General features: G+C 33.9%; 2 protein-coding genes across 2 annotated transcripts in view; one reads left to right on the top strand and one right to left on the bottom strand.

Moving 5' to 3' along the window:
* The window catches only part of LOC126965114 (uncharacterized), a 36630-nt gene extending 18129 nt beyond the window's left edge, over nt 1-18501 (top strand). The window contains exons 2-6 of the mRNA XM_050808579.1: nt 1573-1703; nt 11280-11399; nt 13397-13511; nt 15630-15795; nt 16525-18501. Coding sequence (XP_050664536.1) covers nt 1638-1703; nt 11280-11399; nt 13397-13511; nt 15630-15795; nt 16525-16654 — 597 coding nt within the window. The 5' untranslated portion in view covers nt 1573-1637 and the 3' untranslated portion in view covers nt 16655-18501. The remainder of the gene's footprint in view (nt 1-1572; nt 1704-11279; nt 11400-13396; nt 13512-15629; nt 15796-16524) is intronic.
* On the bottom strand, nt 2600-6239 carry LOC126964966 (dynein axonemal intermediate chain 3). Its single transcript, XM_050808324.1, has one exon. The coding sequence runs from the start codon at nt 6237-6239 to the stop codon at nt 2895-2897; it is 3345 nt and encodes a 1114-aa protein (XP_050664281.1). The 3' UTR covers nt 2600-2894.
* Nucleotides 18502-19404: the final 903 nt, after the last annotated feature.

Raw genomic sequence — 19404 nt, 5'->3', positions numbered from 1 at the left:
TCAGCACGTTCGCTTTTCCGTTTTTGCTTGCATCTTCATTATGAAATTTTATACGAACTTTATTACTTTATCTAAGTATTCATAAGTATTTTATACATTAATTCTGATGGAATGTTTATTAAATGCCTCAAATTTATTTAAAAAAATATTAAAAGACAAATATTTAAGAATTCAATACCTACCACGGACTAGTAAAAAATAAGGACTCTGTGTCACCTTACATTACAGCGTAGCACCAAAACAAGCCGATTAACGTGTAAATACATAGCCCCACGCACACACTTACACTACTACAGGCCGGTAGGCGGCCATTATGAGAATTGTCATCCTCTGTGACAGATCAGTTTGCGTCTCAATAAAATATTTTAAAAATGCCGTCGTGCGCTGTGACAACGTGTAAAAACGATACTTATAAGCATTTGGCCATATATGACTATTTAAGGGAGAAAAAATTAACTAGTATCCCCCGTAACCGCACACCCATTAGCGCAACGGTGCTTTACTTGCTAATATCACGGCGCCGAGTCCTTCTTTTTTTACTCGACCCCAGGTTTACTGGCGGAAGGCTCCTTTGCATGGGATAAGGGGTACCACAACGGCGTCTTTCCGTGAATCAGTAATGTGCATGATTGTAGTATTTTGGTTTAAATTATATAATGAGAGTTAGCGTCTTACTTCTCAAAGTGATGAGTGATCTTTCAATCAAGAATCCTGAGCGGAACTGAATTATGTATTCTAATCGAGGGGGAAGATAGCTGGTCGTCATACTCGTAAAACGTCGCTATTTGTGGTGGCTGTATGATCTTGTTAACGGAAACTCTGCTTCGTATTTTAAAATAAAAATTTATAATCGTTCATAAAGTGTTCGCTTGACATGTACCTTTATTTACAGTGTGTGTATGATGCATCTACTATACCCAATAACTATTGTGTTTTTATCTATTCATTTACATTTCATTACTTAGTTATGTAAGGCATTGAGTGTTTGATGTTTGAGTATTTTTGCTGCAGAACGTTAAATGTTGAAGCTGTACATATAGATTTAAATAAAAATAGTTTAAAATCTAAAAAAACGCGCTTTTTTTAGAAAACCGAACTGAAAACGGTAGATGAAAATTATATAAATTAACAAAAATTATATTTTGCAAATTTAAAATGGAATAAATTTCATCAAATTAATGTATTGTCATCGGTCCTCGATAAATCTACGAAGTTTGAGTGAAATCTGGCCGTTTAAAGTGGGTCAAAATTGAGCCCAGATAAGTCAGTTACAAACAAACATACATACATGTAACAAAAAGAGTGTAAAAAGAGTTTCTTGCCACTTCTTTTCATTAAAGCTCAACCTTTTCCGAAATTGTGGCAAATGGTAAAGTGTATAATTTTTGACATTAATAGATCATTTTTTACTTTATCATAAATCTCATTTGATTTGATTGTTCAAAGAAAATTAACACCTATACTTTACATACTAGTTATCTTGAAAATAAGAGAACTATTAGGTACTACATATTATATTCCACGCGATGAAAATTCCTTCATATTCAAATTTTAATATACATTTTTTTTCAGGTGGATTATGATGATGATGGTGATGGAGATGCTGTAATGTAAGAAGGAGTATTGCTGTAACGCTTATGAAGCGCAAACAATGTACCCCGACTTATTTTCAGTGTGACGACGAGATGGAAGAATTAAATGCAGTAAGTTATATTTCATCTGGTCAACGGTATATTAACTCAAAATTTGACTCAAAGTCAAAGTATTGTATATCTGAAGATGATGATGAATATACGGCATACTGAACTCAAAATTCATTTAAAATTGTTGATCTTTATATATATAAATCCAATATTCTGATGTTTGTTTTCAGTGAACTCCAAAACGAATTTTAATGGGGATTAATTACTTCATGGAGTGCAGTTAGATCCAACTTGAGAGATAGATAGTTCTTATTTCGATTTGGGACCAATGATATTTAAAAGTATAGATAGGAAACCTAGACAACATTTGGTGTTAGTAAATGATATACTAACGCACACATGAATAATTAAACACTGCAATAGCACACTACATTACGATTACACGTCAAAGAATATAAGGATAGTAAATGCAAATATCGCAAGCGAGAGATAAATCTAATTTGCTAATTGCTTGCGTGTTTGAACAGAAAAATATAGAACAATTCATCAGATATTATATTTACCGTACACCTTGATTTATGCCTAAAATACGATTCATTCACGAGTTCATGTAGTAGGAGTTATAAAGTAGATAAACTGCATGATATTTTTCTTTCCAATATTTGTTTTGTATGGACATATTTCTATGAGAGTATTTATTAACGAACGGTTTGACAGTTCTGCTGTGAAACAATTTCATTATAACAACAGGGAATAATTCTTGATGTTATGAAATATTATTGACAAATACATAAAAAACAGTATTTTATTTCTTATGTACAAAACAAAGTCTGCGAGAAAGCAGTACAATAGCTGATTAAAAAAGGCTTGTTGATGCCATTTTCCTAAAAACAAACAAAAAAATTCAATTATATTATTAATACTAATTCTCGTAACAATAATAGTGACTCATTATATTCAAATAGTTTATATTGATATTCTAAGTATTAATTCACTGATTGAATACTTTATGATTTGATTGACAGACATATAATTCAGCCTTTTTGTTTTTTTTGCTAAATCCAAAATTGAATTCGTATTTATCTCTTTTAATGAATCATGTCATTCAATCCATTAAATCAAATAAACCACAAAATTATATGTAGCTCCAACGAGGTGCATTATTTTATAGTTATGGAAAAAAACTCAAGAAATCTTTACTGTTCTCTAAATAAATGTTATATTTTTAATAATTATATGACTTGTCTTGTCTTATTTTGTATCTACAAAGTGTTCCTTGCTTTTTACCTCTTGTTTACTTCCAACCATATGTTTACTTCCAACTTCGTATTTGCTTCCAACCTCATGTCTACTTTCAACCTCATGTTTGCTTTCAACCTCATATTTACTGTCAGCCGTAGTTTTACTTTTGACAATAGGTGTATCATTCAAAAAGTCTTGTTCACCCTCCTCCAACCTACATCTATGCACTTTGATGAAATCTTCATACGCATTGAGAGCTTGTCTTCTTTCCTTGCCGTCCGCTAAGGTAGACTCCCATGAAAAAACTACGTTAAAAGCATTATCTCTCACAGTTGTAATAGAACTATTCTTTACAGACTCATATTCTTCGAGATACGAGTCTTTCAGTGATTTCTTACTCACGGGAAAATAACTCTTTTTCATCTTATCTTCCTTCTTAATTGCCTCTGGGAATAGGATGGCTACAGTATCGTTAAATATTGCCTTCTGATTTTTCATAATTTCTAACATTCTTCTTTCCTTTTCTAACCGCTGAGCTTCTAACTCCTTAAGAGGTTTTTCGTGTTCTATTAGTTCTGCTCTATTTATCCTTTTCTTTACTGCTATTGTCCTTTCTATCAATTTCTGAATTATCATTTGCCACCTCTCTTCTGGTCCAATGACTTTCATTTTTTGTAACCTTTTTGCTTCAGCCTCTTCCTCCAGGCGTTTTTGTTCTGCTTCTCTTATACGTTTTTTTTCTTCTTCTTTTAAGGCCAATAATTCTCCTTCCTTTCTTTTTAATTCTAATAACACTTCTGGATTGTTTTGCATCCATTGATCTTGCCATTTCATAAATGATTCCATAACGTTTATTTCACGTATTATTGTTGCCTCCATTCTACCAATGTAGCTAGGATTTTCTATCATAAATATTGGAGGGTCTAAAAATAACCTAAATGAACCATTAGCATCACTAACACCAATCATGTTTTTTTCTAATGGAAGTGTATGTATCGATATACCTGTAAGCATATTTCCAGATAATGTTTGAATGGCTATTGGTAAATCACTCCTCAATAATAAATCCCAGATTTCTAAGTCACCTTCGGAAGTAGTTATAAAAAACAAACTTGGTTTATATAATGACCACACTCCAGAAGTTAGTCGATAAGGTCTCTTTTTCCAAATCAGCGGTTTGTGGGTTAATTTGTCTGACCAAATTGCTAAAATTTTTCCACCAACTGTCAAAGTAATGTGGGTTAGAAACGGATTCTTTTGTGTTGACGCGATAATTCCATCATGTATACAACAACTAAAATGTATATTTCCATATTCGGAGTTTACAACTTCACCTGTATTGAATTCGTGACCTTCCCAAGTTGTTCGAATCAGCTCACCATGTTGAGATCCACAATATAAAATATTATTCATGTCCTCCTCGCATTGCTTAATTTTTTCACATCTAAAGTACTTTCTTCCTGTACCAGTATTCCGAGGCGTATAAATGTATTTTATTAATGGGCTGTTCATACCAAAACTTTGCAGTGGTAATGTATAAGGCTCGCCAGCTGTACCAAGAATAAGCTTATAACAAGGCTGTAAGACTCTATCCAATACTTTGAATTGTGATTCATCAACAAGAAGACCTGCTGGTCTGATTGGTACTCTTTTCGACTTTTTAACTTTTTTTCCCTCAAATTGTGTGACATTTTCAACAGACAAATTCCAAATTAATATAACTCCATCCTCTGATCCAGTGAAAAACATTAAAGATGACTTATCACGTAACAATTCCGATTTGCCGGTCGGTGTAACAGTAAAGTTTGGAGAAAGCCAATTAATCGATGTAATAGGACCATAATGACTTGTCATTAAATTGCTTAAAGCAGTTGTTTGGACAACAGCACTATCGTGAACATTTTTCATCCATCCCATGTGAGCATTCATTGCAATTCGATATTTCTCTCTTGTTTCGCTTAAAACTTCAATTTTTTCAACATTTTCAAGTTTATTGCAAATATCCCATACAATCACTTGCCCATTAATACAACCACCCAATAAGATATTTTCATTAAACGGACAAAATGAAAGAACTTTTACCTCACGAGGTGCTTCTAGAAATAATTTCGGGAGCAAGCTGTCTATATGACTCCAAATTAGTACAGGATTTATTCCATACACAGCTCTTTGGATTGGATCGGCACGAGAACTTAATGTTTTCATAACCGTTGACGATCCATCAGCATAACATATAGCTACTATACCTGACCACATAGGATGAAATACTGCACTTGACACATACTTATCTTTTGCCCTTACATCTGTGAAGCAAACATATTCATCAAATGTCATTGTGTCATAAGTATCGACTATTTTCTCAGATACCAAATTTGGATAATCATTGCAGTACATATCCATCACCGTATTTAATTCAATTATTGATGTCATCTCCTTTTCCTTAATACTCATATAGTTATTTAACATTTTTATATAAGATGGACGCCTCATACGAATCATAGCGTTTCTATAAGCTTGTAATTCGACATCATCTGATTTTACTTTCTCCTCTTCCTCATCATCATCAGAATTTTGTTCCAATGCTTTTTGTGCGTCTTCTTTATTTCCAGTCTCACCATCAGCTGTAGTTTCACCTAAGGCATCTGCAGCAGACTGGGTCCACATGTTTTTTGGATACTTCAATTCTGTTTGAGCATAATTATGCACCATAGCCGGTGTTATTTGTGAGGCACAGTCAATTCTACGACGGAAAACATTATTAAACTTCTGTCTATATGGTGTCAATTCAATAAAACCATCTCGGACTGAATTCGTATCCCTAACCTTAAACTTTTCAGGCTGATATGCTTTAGGATATCTAATTTTTATTTCGACTTCTTGCAAAGGTCTCTTATTAATAGGAATTAATGCCTTTAGTTCTTTGTCGCTACCAAGGCTTTTCCATGGTCTAGGTTTCTTTTGTACAGATTTTTCTAATTTCTTTTCTTGTCGTTTTATAAACCTATCTGACTGCTGCTTACAATGATTCATTGCATCGATAGTACAACAAACATAAAATTCGTCAACATTTTTTGTTTCATCAACAATATACCCCATAAAGATTTCCTCGCCTGGAAAAACTTCCAAGTATTCCTTAATAGGGTAGAACTCTGATATTTCCCCTCCCATTTCAATAGTTTCCATTATTTTTGCTTTACTCACTAGTTTCCAAGGATACTGAGCGTTAACGTGAGTTCCAATCACCATTTCAATTTGAAGTTGTGTTTCTTCACCTAATATTACTTTGTGAACACCATCTACGTCGTATTTAGGTATAAATCTTTTTCTTCGTGGCAAAGGTTGTTGCGCCGTCATTGTATTCTTTAATAAATTTCCTAAAATTAAAAAAGAATCATAAAAGGCTTATGTGATATTAGCTTGGTTATTTCAAAACTATTTTGTATTATATATTTCGGGCGTACAACTTATTGTGTCAATTCCGACAGCTATTTTAAGTTTTATTTTTAAAAGAATATATTGGATATAAAAACTTTTTCCTATGCATGCATAATTACTATGATAATGTTGATGTACTTTGTCACTTAAATTATAACTATTCCAACGATGAATCAAACTATGGATCTGATGTTACGATAAAAATAACGAGTGTAGTTTTCCTTGTTTGATGATGTGCCCGTGCTCCCAATTCTATTGTACAATCGACTGAGATCGAATTGTGTCACAGTTTTTTGAAGTGAAAACTTCTTTGGCCGCGTTGGGTACTTTTAGCTAGGGCTTGCGTCACCGAAATGCTTATCGCAGTATATCTGTAGCTATTCAGCTGACGTATTGTGGAACATATGGCTGTGTATATTTTCTAAGTGTAATTGAATGGATTTAGTGAAAAGATAAATATGAATATACTCTGCATTGTTGAAATAGTGTTTTTTGATCGATTAATTTATTAAGGAAACGAAAAGCTGATAAATCAGTACGGTAAAACATGAAGTTATTTAAAATATAAGAATGAGAACACACAAAAATACAATTATGCAGACATGACAACAGAACGTTAAGATAAGTTAACAATAGAAGTTTTTGGGCAAATTCACAATATTTCTATAAATCAAGACACCGACAGACATACGAGTGGATATAATAATAAATAAAGATACAACGTGTAAGGAAAGGACAGTAATTGTTGTTTTAATTTATTCTTAAATGACGCAGTAGAGAAGTGCGAAAAATGGTCGACATTAATGTGAGAATCCAATGAAGAAGATATTTTGTAAAGAGGCGCGCGAAACCTTGGTTCTAGGAGTCGGAAGGTTGAAAGTTCTGTGCATGCGTAAAGATTTGGTAGGGACATTGAATGGCAATAGCTCGAGAAGTCCGGGACAAGTTAGTTCATACACACATATTTTTCTTAAGGTGGCACAGTCTATCAAGTGACGTCTTTGGCTTAGTGAAAGTAAATTGTATATTTTTAAAAGTTTATTGCAGTTATCCCTACCACCTTTCATATGATAGTTTAAAATACGCAAGAATAATATATTATTCGCTCGTTGTATTCGCAACTTAAGGTTATAATCTCAATAAAATGTTCAATATGAGAATAATCATTAACAGAGAGAGTTGTCATACTGAAACATGAGTTGGTATAGCAACATCCCATTCTGCACGGACGCACGCTAAGAAAGGAAATATTATGAAATTTTAAATTTTAATGTTTGAAGTTCTAAGTAATCACTTCTATCGGCAGTCAGTACAACTGCCATTTTTTTAACTATTGACCAGTCAATTAGAGTAAGGAAATTTTAATAAAGAAAGCGTCTTATAAATTTTAGGAATGCATAGACGATAAAAGTATGTAAATACTGTGAAAACTATAAACGGAGGATAAAACTTGCTGAGTTTCTTGCCGATACTTCCGATGGCATTAAAATTGACTTTCATAAGTGTACAAATTGAACCTGAATGAATAAAGAAATCACATTCACCATTCAATTCAAGTTTTGAACCAGTGTGTATTGCCAGCGATGACTTACGGTACACAGACGTGGTCGCTTACCTTACCTAATGAGAAAGCTCATGGCCGCTCAGAGGGCAATGGAGAGGGTTATGATCGGAGTTTCCCTGCGAGATCGAATCAGAAATAAGGAGATCCATAGGAGAACTAAAATCACCAACATAACCCAAATGATTGCGAAACTGAAGTGGCCAGTGGGCAGGGCACATAGTTCGACGGACAGATGGCCGTTGGGGCAGTAAAGTCCTCGAATCGCGACCACGTACCGGAAGACACAGTATTGGTAGGCCACAAGATGGACCGATGATCTGGTCATGATCACCGAAATACGTTGGGTGAAGGCAGCGCAGGACCGATCGTCGTAGAAATCTTTGGGGCCTTTGTCGTCCTCCGGCTGATGATGATTCACCATTCATTTAATAATTATTTTTCTGAAAATTAGCTACGTAACTGCTGATTTGGGCAACGGAAAAATATTTAGTGACTTAATACGACATAAGAATTCATATATTATGTTGATATAATTTAGCACAAAACAACATTGCTCAAATTTGTGATAGCCATATTATATCAAATTTGTTTATTTTGTATCTTTAACTGTTCGCAAATCATCAATGACGCCCATACACATGAGGGCATATCATCAGCAGTCTGATAGCGGAACGGCAAAAGTGTGCTTCAAGACAATGTAAGTACACTTTTCTCCTTAGTCGTGTGTCAACCGACACTGTCCGAATCAAACCTGAATTGAATAAATGTTTTACATTGCTGGTTATCGACCAAGAATATTTTAAACAACTTAGTGAATGCGGCAATGTACAGATATAGCAGTCGAAGCTTATTTTGGTGTTATTTGTGGCTTGTTCCAAATTTCTACTTTATTTTATAAAATAAAGTCAACGGACCTCAGAAAAACGGGCGCATGAAACTCAGCGGTTTTCTTTTTTTTTGATGAATAAAGTAATTTTGATATTATAACATAATGCACAAATAAGTCCCATACCATCAACCTCTTTAACTTCCTCTGCATCGTCTTCTTCATAACTGGACTCAGAACTATCATTATTATTAGTAACATTTGTTTTATTTTTAACTTCATCGTCACTATCTGAACTGCTCATTTTAGATATACACATACAAATCTTTGTTTAGATACTGTTGTTTGGAAGTTTTGTTACCAATACAGTCTATCTAATACGCATGCGCTGTTTAAGTAATTGGTACCAACTTGTACAGTGGCGCTAGGGAGGTTGCCTTATGGCGTTAACACATGCCAGTGACGTTGCTTATAGGGCGAGGGCGGGTAACCAGGGCGAACGAGTCGGATTTAAAGTTAATTGATAGACTTCCAGCTAATGTAATTAACTTTTCTAAATTATTGAAAGCAAAAATATTGTTACTCGTATTTATATTGATGATTAACCATAATATATTCACAATAAACATGATATTACCTATACTGTTTGCTGACGATATATTATCTATTTAAAATAAAACGCTAGTAAAAACCCTTCTGTTGGGTTAATAATTGCTGAAGTAGTTAATTGGTTTAATGTTAATAACTTACTTTTAAATGAAAAGAAATAAAAATGTATTGTTACGGTTTACACTACCAAATATAAATCACCAACAAACACGAATAGAAATGACAACATCCCTAGGCATTATACATAAGACTTAAAGTAACAATGGGGCGCGCATAAAATTTATTATAAAAAAAACCGGTAGATGGCAGATGTTGAAACGGCTAGACTTGTATATTACAGCTACTTTCATACCCATTCTTACTTAAATAGCTTACAATCTCAACCAGCAATAGCTTACAATCTCACCCATCTATAGCTAACAATGTCACCCAGCAATACCTAATAATCTCAACCAGCAATAGCTAACAATTTCATCCAGCAATAGACAGCTGCTACATAGTGTTATTTTTCATTCTGACTTAGGTCAATAGAAGAAGACAGAGTGAGAATTAGCAATTAGAAGTATATTGTGGGGTAGGGCCGCAGAGATTCACAAAGTATTTGTGCGGCAGAAAAGGGCAATTCGAGCAGTCTATCAAATTGAAATCATCGAAAGAAAAAAAAATACCAATTAAAAAATTAAATGTATCGTAAGAAAATTTTGTTACCAATTCTTTTATTAATGTATCCTAAAAAATTAATTAACATCTAACGCCTATTATAATGTGAAAGATTATTTGAATGATAAAGATAAATAATTAATTAAACTAAATTTATTGTTATGGAATATTGTTATACTCAATTGAAGCTTATTTTTTAGGCATCGTAGCCAAATGGCAGAAAACGGAACCCTTATAGATTCGTCATGTCTGTCTGTCTGTCCGTATGTGTCACACCCACTTTTTTCCAAAACTATAAAAAGTATACTGTTGAAACTTGGTAAGTAGATGTATTCTGTGACTGCATTAACATTTGCAAAAAAACAATTAATTTTGGGGGTTAGAAGAACTTAAGGGGAATACTTAGAACTGAAACTCAAAAATTTTTTTTCATCAAACCCATACGTGTGGGATATATCTACGGATAGGTCTTCCTTCAAAAATGATATCGAGGTTTCTATGTGGTAAAGCTCAAGTGGTAAAATGTGTGTCCCCCCCCCCCATAACATCTAAAATAAGAGAATGTTAAAACTTATTGTACCATGCAAACTTCCACAGAAAATTGGTTTGAACGAGATCTAGTAAGTAGTTTTTTTTTTAATTTGAGCAAATAATTTTTGCCTTTTCCATTTAAATAATTTAATATCATTTTTCTTTTATATTATGTAACTTGCTGCTATACAACCCTTCATGGGCGAGTCTCGCACTTGTTTAAGTAACTTTTGTACTTCATCCTGACTTGAACTAAAGAACCTATGAAGTTTTACAGTAAATACATTTTATTTAAATTTGAAATTATCAAAACGTCGATGTTTTGGAGATCAATTTATTATTTTATAGTTACAACGAAAATATGGAAGACAAGAATGCTTGGAAATATCTTGGTCTTGCTCCACAGGACAATATAAAAAAATTGAATTAGTTGCTAATTATTGATTTCATTTGATGAGTCCCGATACAACTCTTGAATTATTTTCAATATAGCATATTTTTATTAATGTGTTTAATTCAAAGAGCCAATTATGGCCTAATTGAAATAAATATTTTGAATCTTTGAGTCAACATGTGATTTGAAAAAATAAAAAGTACAATAACCATCCGACGTATTATATAAAACAATATATAGAACAGGGTTGATAATTTTTAGAAACACGAAAAAATTGATAGTAGGTGAACAACGACTAGGACATTTAATAAAAGTGTATATAATCCCTTAAAACTTCCCTGTCAAGGCATAATGGCTGTATTTGTTTGCTTACAGGTTGCTCTAATTCATCGCAAAGAATCTGCAGCACCACTTACTACGGAAAGAGATGGCAATATCTTCCGTTACCCTCCTTCGTATCCGTTAGCCTTGGTGCTACGCCTACGAGTGTTACAGGTAATTGTGTTTTTGAACCATTTTCCAAAATGAGATTCAAGTCTATCTGAAATACTGAAAACTATAAGCTGATTTTTGTCATGTCGTGATGTTTAAAATGGGGTTATAATGGCGTGTTTTCTGTGCACCAATGGATTTCATCAAAAGATATGAAATAATTGGTCTGCTAGCGCGTGGTCGCTTCCGTATCCGCTGCCGCTCCTGTCTCGACCCGACCTGAAACGCACCTGACTTTGAGAAATGAAATGAATGAGAAAGAAAAAAATACAACCGTAGCAAGGCTTATGTCAAAGATGCTGACTTTAATTTTCTTTTGTGTAAGTTGGGGTGACAATACGAGCAGCCCTATTGTTATTATGGAAAATGAGTATAAACGTGCTTATGGGTGAGCTGTTGTTGAGTGATCGCCCACACTCTCCAGCAATACCAGGGGAATCACAAGATCCATGTCATATCGTCCCGGAAACACCGCACAAGGAAGTTCATTCCACAGCTTTGTAGTACGTGGAAGAAAGCTCCTTGAAAACCGCACTGTGGAGGACCGCCACACATACAGATGATGGGGATGATATCCTAATTTGTGGCGTGTCGTACAAAGGTGGAATTCGGCGGCAGCAATCAGGTGAACAGTTCTTCGATACCTTCAAAAAATGCGGGTACACCTTCCTGAAAGGCCGGCAACGCTCCTGTGTTTCCTCTGGTGTTGTAATGTGGGCGGCGGTGATCACTTAACACCAGGTAACCCGTACGCACGTTTGCCCTCCTTTTCCATACAAAAAGAAAGTTAAAGTATTCGAAAACCAAAACACATTGGTAAGTGGCGGACGAGGATCAAACCGTGTTGAAAGCCAACCGTTCTAACTATTTATAAGCCATTATAAGAAGCAATAATAATATATAAAAACTTTTTTATTTAAGCCTCACCTTTAGATCCTCGAGTTCAAGTCTATTGATATTCCTCACGTATCCCAACAATTTATCACAACTGAATCGTGTCTTCCTTTTGATCGCATATTTCAGACGAAATTTAATAAATAATTCCTTATCCATTATATGGACCTTCTATTTATTTGGTTCGTCATTATTTGTCTACTGATTTTAAAAGGTTCAAGGTTTAAGTAGTTCCTAGATTAGATTTGTTTTCTATTAGATCTAAGGGTTGTGAAAACATCGAAAAAAAATGAGGTTAACCCGTATTTTGAGCAATGCACGAACACTAACACAAAATGCAAGTGTAAGACATTGCTTGTCATGCACACTATAGTAATAAACCTGGCCTGTTTTCTTCGGTGTTCTAAAAGCAAGAGGCTCTGTCTAGATGTATAAATTTTATAAGATCAGAGTATTGTTTCATAAAAACATATTCTCAACTCTTCGTTGTCATCAACAGAACATGTCACTTAATTAAATTAACAGAATAAGAAAATTACTTGGACCGACTATAGACAGATCGACGAAATATTCAAAATTGGTTTTCTGGTAAAAGTGCCATATAAACATTTATATGCATGAAAATTAGGATTCTTTATCGATATTAAGTCAAAATAAGGTGATAAAATAAATATTAAAATAAATATATATATAGTGTATCTGGTATATAAGAATGTAACTTTTAACACGGGTTATTTGAATTTTTCACATAAATTTTGAGGTTATGTGTAAAGAATGCAGGAACTTTGTTGTAAATCTTTTTATTACCTACAACTTTCCCTTTTAACTTTTTTTCATAGGACTTGTAGTTTCGCCGGAAATAGACATAATCCGTTTTTTACCCTTAAACACCCTTTTCTACTTGCCGACCTCAGATCGCCCGTAATTTTTTTTCCGTTCATTCTTCTTATATTCTCTTGCTCTTCGAGTGGGTTTATATCCTACTATTATTTTTTTTGGTTTTAAAAATTATCGACCCTGGTCTATTTAGTATCTAAACTATTTTTTTTTTGGTACACAGACTTGAATTTCTTATAATGTGTGTAAAATTTAAAATTTTTTTGTAGATTGTGTGCGGTATTTCAATGATTGTAATGGGCAGCGTGGCAGTCATAGAAGAACGGCAAAAATTCAACATGAGTCTTGGAATACCGGCTGGCAGTTTCAGCTTATTGGCTGCGGGTAAATATCGCTCCTTGGTTGGAAACTGGTTGGAAAAAAAGTCATTCCAACTACTTTAATATTTCAGAACTAACTTTGAATAGAGGCATTATTAGCAAGTACATCCCAGTGTCCATCATTGATTAGGTTCTTGTTGCAGCCTAAGTTTGTGTGGTTTTATCTTATCAATAGAAGTGAGGGTAAGAACTTAACTTAAATAGCATCTTCTTTGCATTACAGTGTTTGTACTAGTTCTAATACAAATCTGCAGGTGAAGACCCTAAACACATCCTATTGAAGCTTCAAGTCACTTGTCATGGCTAGAGCACGAGTATAATATACCCCAGGGTACCCAGTCCTAATAACAGCCTCGATCTGAATACCTTTGAAGGTATACCTAATCCAGCCATAAGTTCTGTTACAAATGAAAATACATTTTTTTTAATGAAGTAATGTAATATTATTAAAATTTATACCTAGATATTTATTAACGTCTCAGCAAAAAATAAAAAAAATATTCTATTCGAAATGGCCACCTTTAGTTTTTATACAGGCCTTTCATCTGTTTGGCCACGAATCAATGGATTTACGCACTGTTTCCAAGGGAAATTTTGCCACTGCTTGCTCCAAAGATTTTTTAAGAGACTCAATGTCGCCGTGTCGTTTAGAGCAGGCCATGTCCTCTTAAACTGACCATAATTTGAAGTCTAGATGAGTTTTTGGTTGAGGTCTGGGCTAGATGAGGTGTCTTCAACTCTTATAAAGTCCGGTAAGTTGGTTACAAGCCAGGCTTTGGTAGTTCGTCCCTTGTGCTCAGGTACTCTGCACCTGCTGGAAAGTCCACGGTATATTTTTAAAAAGTGTATAGCTGAGAGGTTTCACAACATGATCCAAGACTGTTTCTTGATACACTTTGGCTGAAGTTTTCACTCGTTTTTCACAAAAATGTAGTTTTACGACTCCTTGATAAGACACGCCCCACCAAACCATCACTGATGCAGGATGATGACCACGTTGTACCTTTCCGACAACTTGAGCAGCTTCTTTAGAACTGTGAGCTGTACGCTCACTTTTTCTTATTGTAGTGTTCTTGAATCGTGAAAATTTTTACATCGGTAAAGAGGATATTTCTGTGCCTTTCACCTACGTATCGTGACAGAAGGCGTTTTCATCGATCCACTCTCTTTAATTGTAAAAATTGATTAAGCCATGTCCTGTATATCCGCGATAAGCACCAAGGTTCAGGTCTTGTTTTATAATACGCGACAGAGTCCTAGCGGGAATCTTCATTTCAAGAAATCGAAAGCGAAAAGTTTTCTAGCTTCCTAATGGGGTTTCGACGAATTCTGGCTTTAACAGCATTAACAGCCTTTGTAGTTCTAACAACACGCGGCCTCCCCGATATTTTCTAGCCTTCGATAGACGAAGTGTTGCTGTATCTGTTGATAGTACGATATACGAACATACTTTGTATTTTTGTTGTACAAGGCGTTCACTGCAATCCTATTTTCTTTAACACCCCATTTCGTATTGTAATTTGATAGTGAACACGAAAAAATACGTGAAATGGCGCAAAATCGAAATAAGTTTTTAAAATAATATACGTGTTCCAACTTCAAAATAATAAAAAATTTGAATAAAAGAAAAGTTTATATGTAAGAGTATTTATGGCAGGACTATGTAGGTTTCTGAGGATGTGTGCTCAATCACAAAAAGGGGGCACAATAGATTCACAGATTTGACACTTTACCTATAAAAAAATAACATATCTGTCATACTTTTTGAGTAAGAATATTCAGACTATTTGGACATATGTCTACTGTGCTATTTGAGTCCTGACGTATCAATAAATGACATTATAGCGTACCGTGACACGAACCGCATTAAACCCGTCACTGGCATTCGATCTCATGTGTTTATTATATATATATATATATATATATATATATAGACAAAAATTATAACACGCACGCACACACACATATATAACAATATATAATACAATCTAAAACCTACGCTAGTAAACTTTTAAAACAATTAAGAATTTCATATCAAATAATTATATTAGAAGCACTATTACAAATATCTACAATACCACCTGCATCGATCCTAACTAACTGAATTTGTTTGCTTGTCCAGCTCTATCAATCCACACTTCGAGAGGTTGGGGCACAGTGACGAGCGGAGCGGTTGGTGCAAGTTCTGCAGCGTTTTTGTGGGTGCTTTCCGCTTGTATGATTTTGGCCTTGACAATTCAATGCTTTAGAACTATCTTCGAGGTACCTTCAGAAACAACGTACAGTAGGTAAGCTGCTGCGGTATTATCGTATTTAAGGATTTTTTTAATCAAAATAAGGGACGAGACGGGCAGGACGTACAGCTGTTATTATTAGATACGTCCTGCTCATTACAATGCAGTGCCACACAGGATTATTAATATCCCAAAAATTCTAAGCGGTACTACAACTGCGCTCGTTACCTTAAGACATAAGTTGTCAAGTCTCATTTGCCCAGTAATTTCACTAGCTACAGCACCCTTCAGAACAAGAGAAAACACGAATGCTTATACAGTACTGCTTCACGGCAGAAATAGGCGCAGTTGTGGTACCCATAATATAGCCGGCATCCGGTGCAAAGGAGCCACCTACAGGTAAAGATAGCAATTAATTATTTTGTAGTACATATACATATATATTATACATATTTATTTTGTTATAATACAAACAAACTACAGAAAAGTACTTCTTTGTTCAAAGACACATGAGTAACGTGTTATTATTGTTACATAATTGTATATAAATAATTTGAAATACAGTGGATTATCAAATAGATAAAGTTATAAATCAGCAAATGACGAGTCAGGTTTCAAAAGGATTTCTCCTATATCTACCGAATAATTATATTCAGTTTAAATAGTAGAAATATTTTCTACATACTAGATGACTCTATTTTTAATATCTGTTACCCACATGCTAACCATAAAAGTATTAGGAAAAGGTAGTTTTTTTATAACATTGGAATAAATTTGTTTCAGCGACAATGATGGAGTAGAAGATACCAAAGAATCACGCGATTTGATCATAATAGCTTTAATTCAAATCGCTCTAGCCTTCATCACGCTGCTCACTGCATTTGTCTGTGCTCGAATAGATTTCACCAAATGACACGAAACATTGGGTCCGATTGCGCGTCGACGCGTGAGTGAAGCACCCGCTTCCGGATCCGCTACCGCTCCTACTTCAAACGCACCCCACGTTGAAGAGAAAGAAAAAAGTAACCGCGTAGCATGGCTTATATAAACAGTTGTGTGTCGACACAAACTTTTAATGACATGTCTCGCTGTTTGTTTATTTGGTTAATTACTGTTTCTCAAACATAAGCCGGGGAATAAAGAAATAACTTCATCATATCGTAGCGACGAAGACACTGTTAAATAAAAGCCATAAATAGTTTACTCATTAATGATTTGATTGATAATAACATTAGATTGAATGAAACGAAAAATAATAAAGCTTTTTATAGCTTTTTTTTTCTCTAATTTGGGAAACATACAGTCTTAACCTTCCGTAATCAGTAAGTGTCCCCGTGCCGCGGTATGCGCGATTTTGGCGCGCGTGCAGCGGCCAGTTAATGCGTATTATGCGTAAAATAATTCGCATTGCTTATCATAAGGATGATATGAGAGAATATATAAGAAAACTATTGAAACAAGCTTTAAGACCATGCAAAATAAACTATCTTATAAACAAAATGAGGGTCAGAAGTTGGTCAGGGCGTAATGTAGTGAAATTGAGTCTTTAATATTCGTTCTCAGAATTTTAGTTTTTAATTGTCATACATTGTATCTGCTTTAATATATTTCAATGATTATTTATATTTCAATGATTAATAAAATATATTTTAATGATTGTTTTTTAGGCAATAAATATTTGAAAAACAAGGCAAACGGTCAATCTTGAGTGACGCATCGGCGCCATTTTGGATATCCAGATTGTTTTGTGGTTTCAGATTTGTAACAACATAATCCATATTATTATATTCATATCATATATAATTTCATCACTTAAAATACCAAACAAATCATTCTAATCAAGTGAAGACAAGTATGTATAAATAAGTATTTATAGTTTATACATACTTTACAAGCACGGCGCCAATTCCTTGCAGCAGAATTACCTACTACCTACATTGTGAAAAAGTGTTGGGGGCTTGCTCGGTGTGAGAATAAATGTCAGAAATGATTTGTTCAAATAATGGCAGACGAAATTCCGCATTCAGATAGTTTTTATAACCTATTTTACTACATATATAAGAGGGTACCGTAATTATTATTATATTAATTGTACTTAACGCTCGTGTAACTTTTAATTGTAGAGTTATTGTATAATTATATTCTACGATTCTACCGAATACTTACAAACAAAATTTATGAAATATGGTGAATATATGTATACCTTTTCTAGATCCAATTTTAAGCCTCTAGTTAATGGTTAGCAGAAGTATAAAGACATAGGGTATGTTCCGATATATACTGCGACCACTGTACAGTGTGACGTCAATTTAGTATACTGTGAAGTCGTTCCTTTATAGCCAGTTATATTGGTTACTATTTAAATTCATTAAAAAAAACTGTTGTTGGAGTACGGTCAAATTAAAAATATTTTTATTAAGACTTTAGGCACTCGAGTGGTTTTGACTGATCACGTGATCATAGTACTGCGAGTACCTTACTTCGAAAACGCCAGTGCTCACAGTAGAATATAGCGACAATTTATGACGTCATATATTTCCCTAAGGTACTGCGGCAGTATACTGGCAGTCCATAACGGAACGAATTTTTCTACAGTGATAGCACTTTGCAGTGCTCGTAGTGCATATCGGAACATACCCATAGTTTTTGCCAACTGTGTTAAGACTGGAGTCTTAGCAGACACTGAATTAACAATATTATCAAATTAGTTTTAGGGCTTATTTAAAGTAACAATTTTATTTAATGTGTATTATATTATTTTATATTTTATATTACCAATAAAGTATTTTTAATGAGATTTGTGTTTTATTCCATTATAATGTATTTATACACTAATAATACTTTTACCAATAATTTAATAAACGAAATACATCGTTTACGTAAAATCTGTTATTTGTGAATGCAAAAAGTACAAATTCCTGTGTACAATCAAATCATCATAATATTTAAGTTACATTTACCTATATAAAAATAGGGAAAATATTATTTCAATATTGTGTTAAGAATTTGTATCAATTGGCTCATTATCTCCTCCTCCACTCTCAGTGTGCGGAAATTTTTTAGTATCAAAGTTGTTTTATATTAAAGCCTCAAAATTTACATAAATTGAAAAAGATGATTTAAACGGGTTTTACGGATGAAAAGTCCTTCATTCTTATGATATTAGGTATAAAATAATATATACCTATATAATAAATATTATAACCATGAAGGCTAAGTTTGGAACTCAATTTCGACGATTATTTTTACGACAAAACTTAGAAAATAATGGAATTAAAAAACTCACAGATTGCAGATGTTTTACGATGCTAATGTTTACAAAAAATGTACTATGAGCATTGACGTACAATAAACAACAAGACACACAATCACGCACAAAAATTGTTTTGACCGCGCTTTGAATGCAACGCCACGCAATGACAAAGTGAAAAACTATACAAATAAAAAAACTTAAAAAGGTTGAAGTGTTGTATTTCAGGTAAGTGCCCCTTAAAATTAACAAATTTATGTTGCAAACTTGACATGGTTAATCATTTTGCTAATTAATTACATTTCAACTGCTAAAACAAAATCGTCAACGGAAGTCTCTTTCGCGTATTTCGCACCACCACCAAGCTTCGTATCAGCGTATGCAATAATAGACTTTGAACATTATTGAATACG

The sequence above is a fragment of the Leptidea sinapis genome, chromosome 6 (assembly GCF_905404315.1).
Source record: "Leptidea sinapis chromosome 6, ilLepSina1.1, whole genome shotgun sequence".
In the NCBI taxonomy this organism is placed as follows: domain Eukaryota; kingdom Metazoa; phylum Arthropoda; class Insecta; order Lepidoptera; family Pieridae; genus Leptidea; species Leptidea sinapis.
This window is presented reverse-complemented; position numbering and strand designations above follow the sequence as displayed.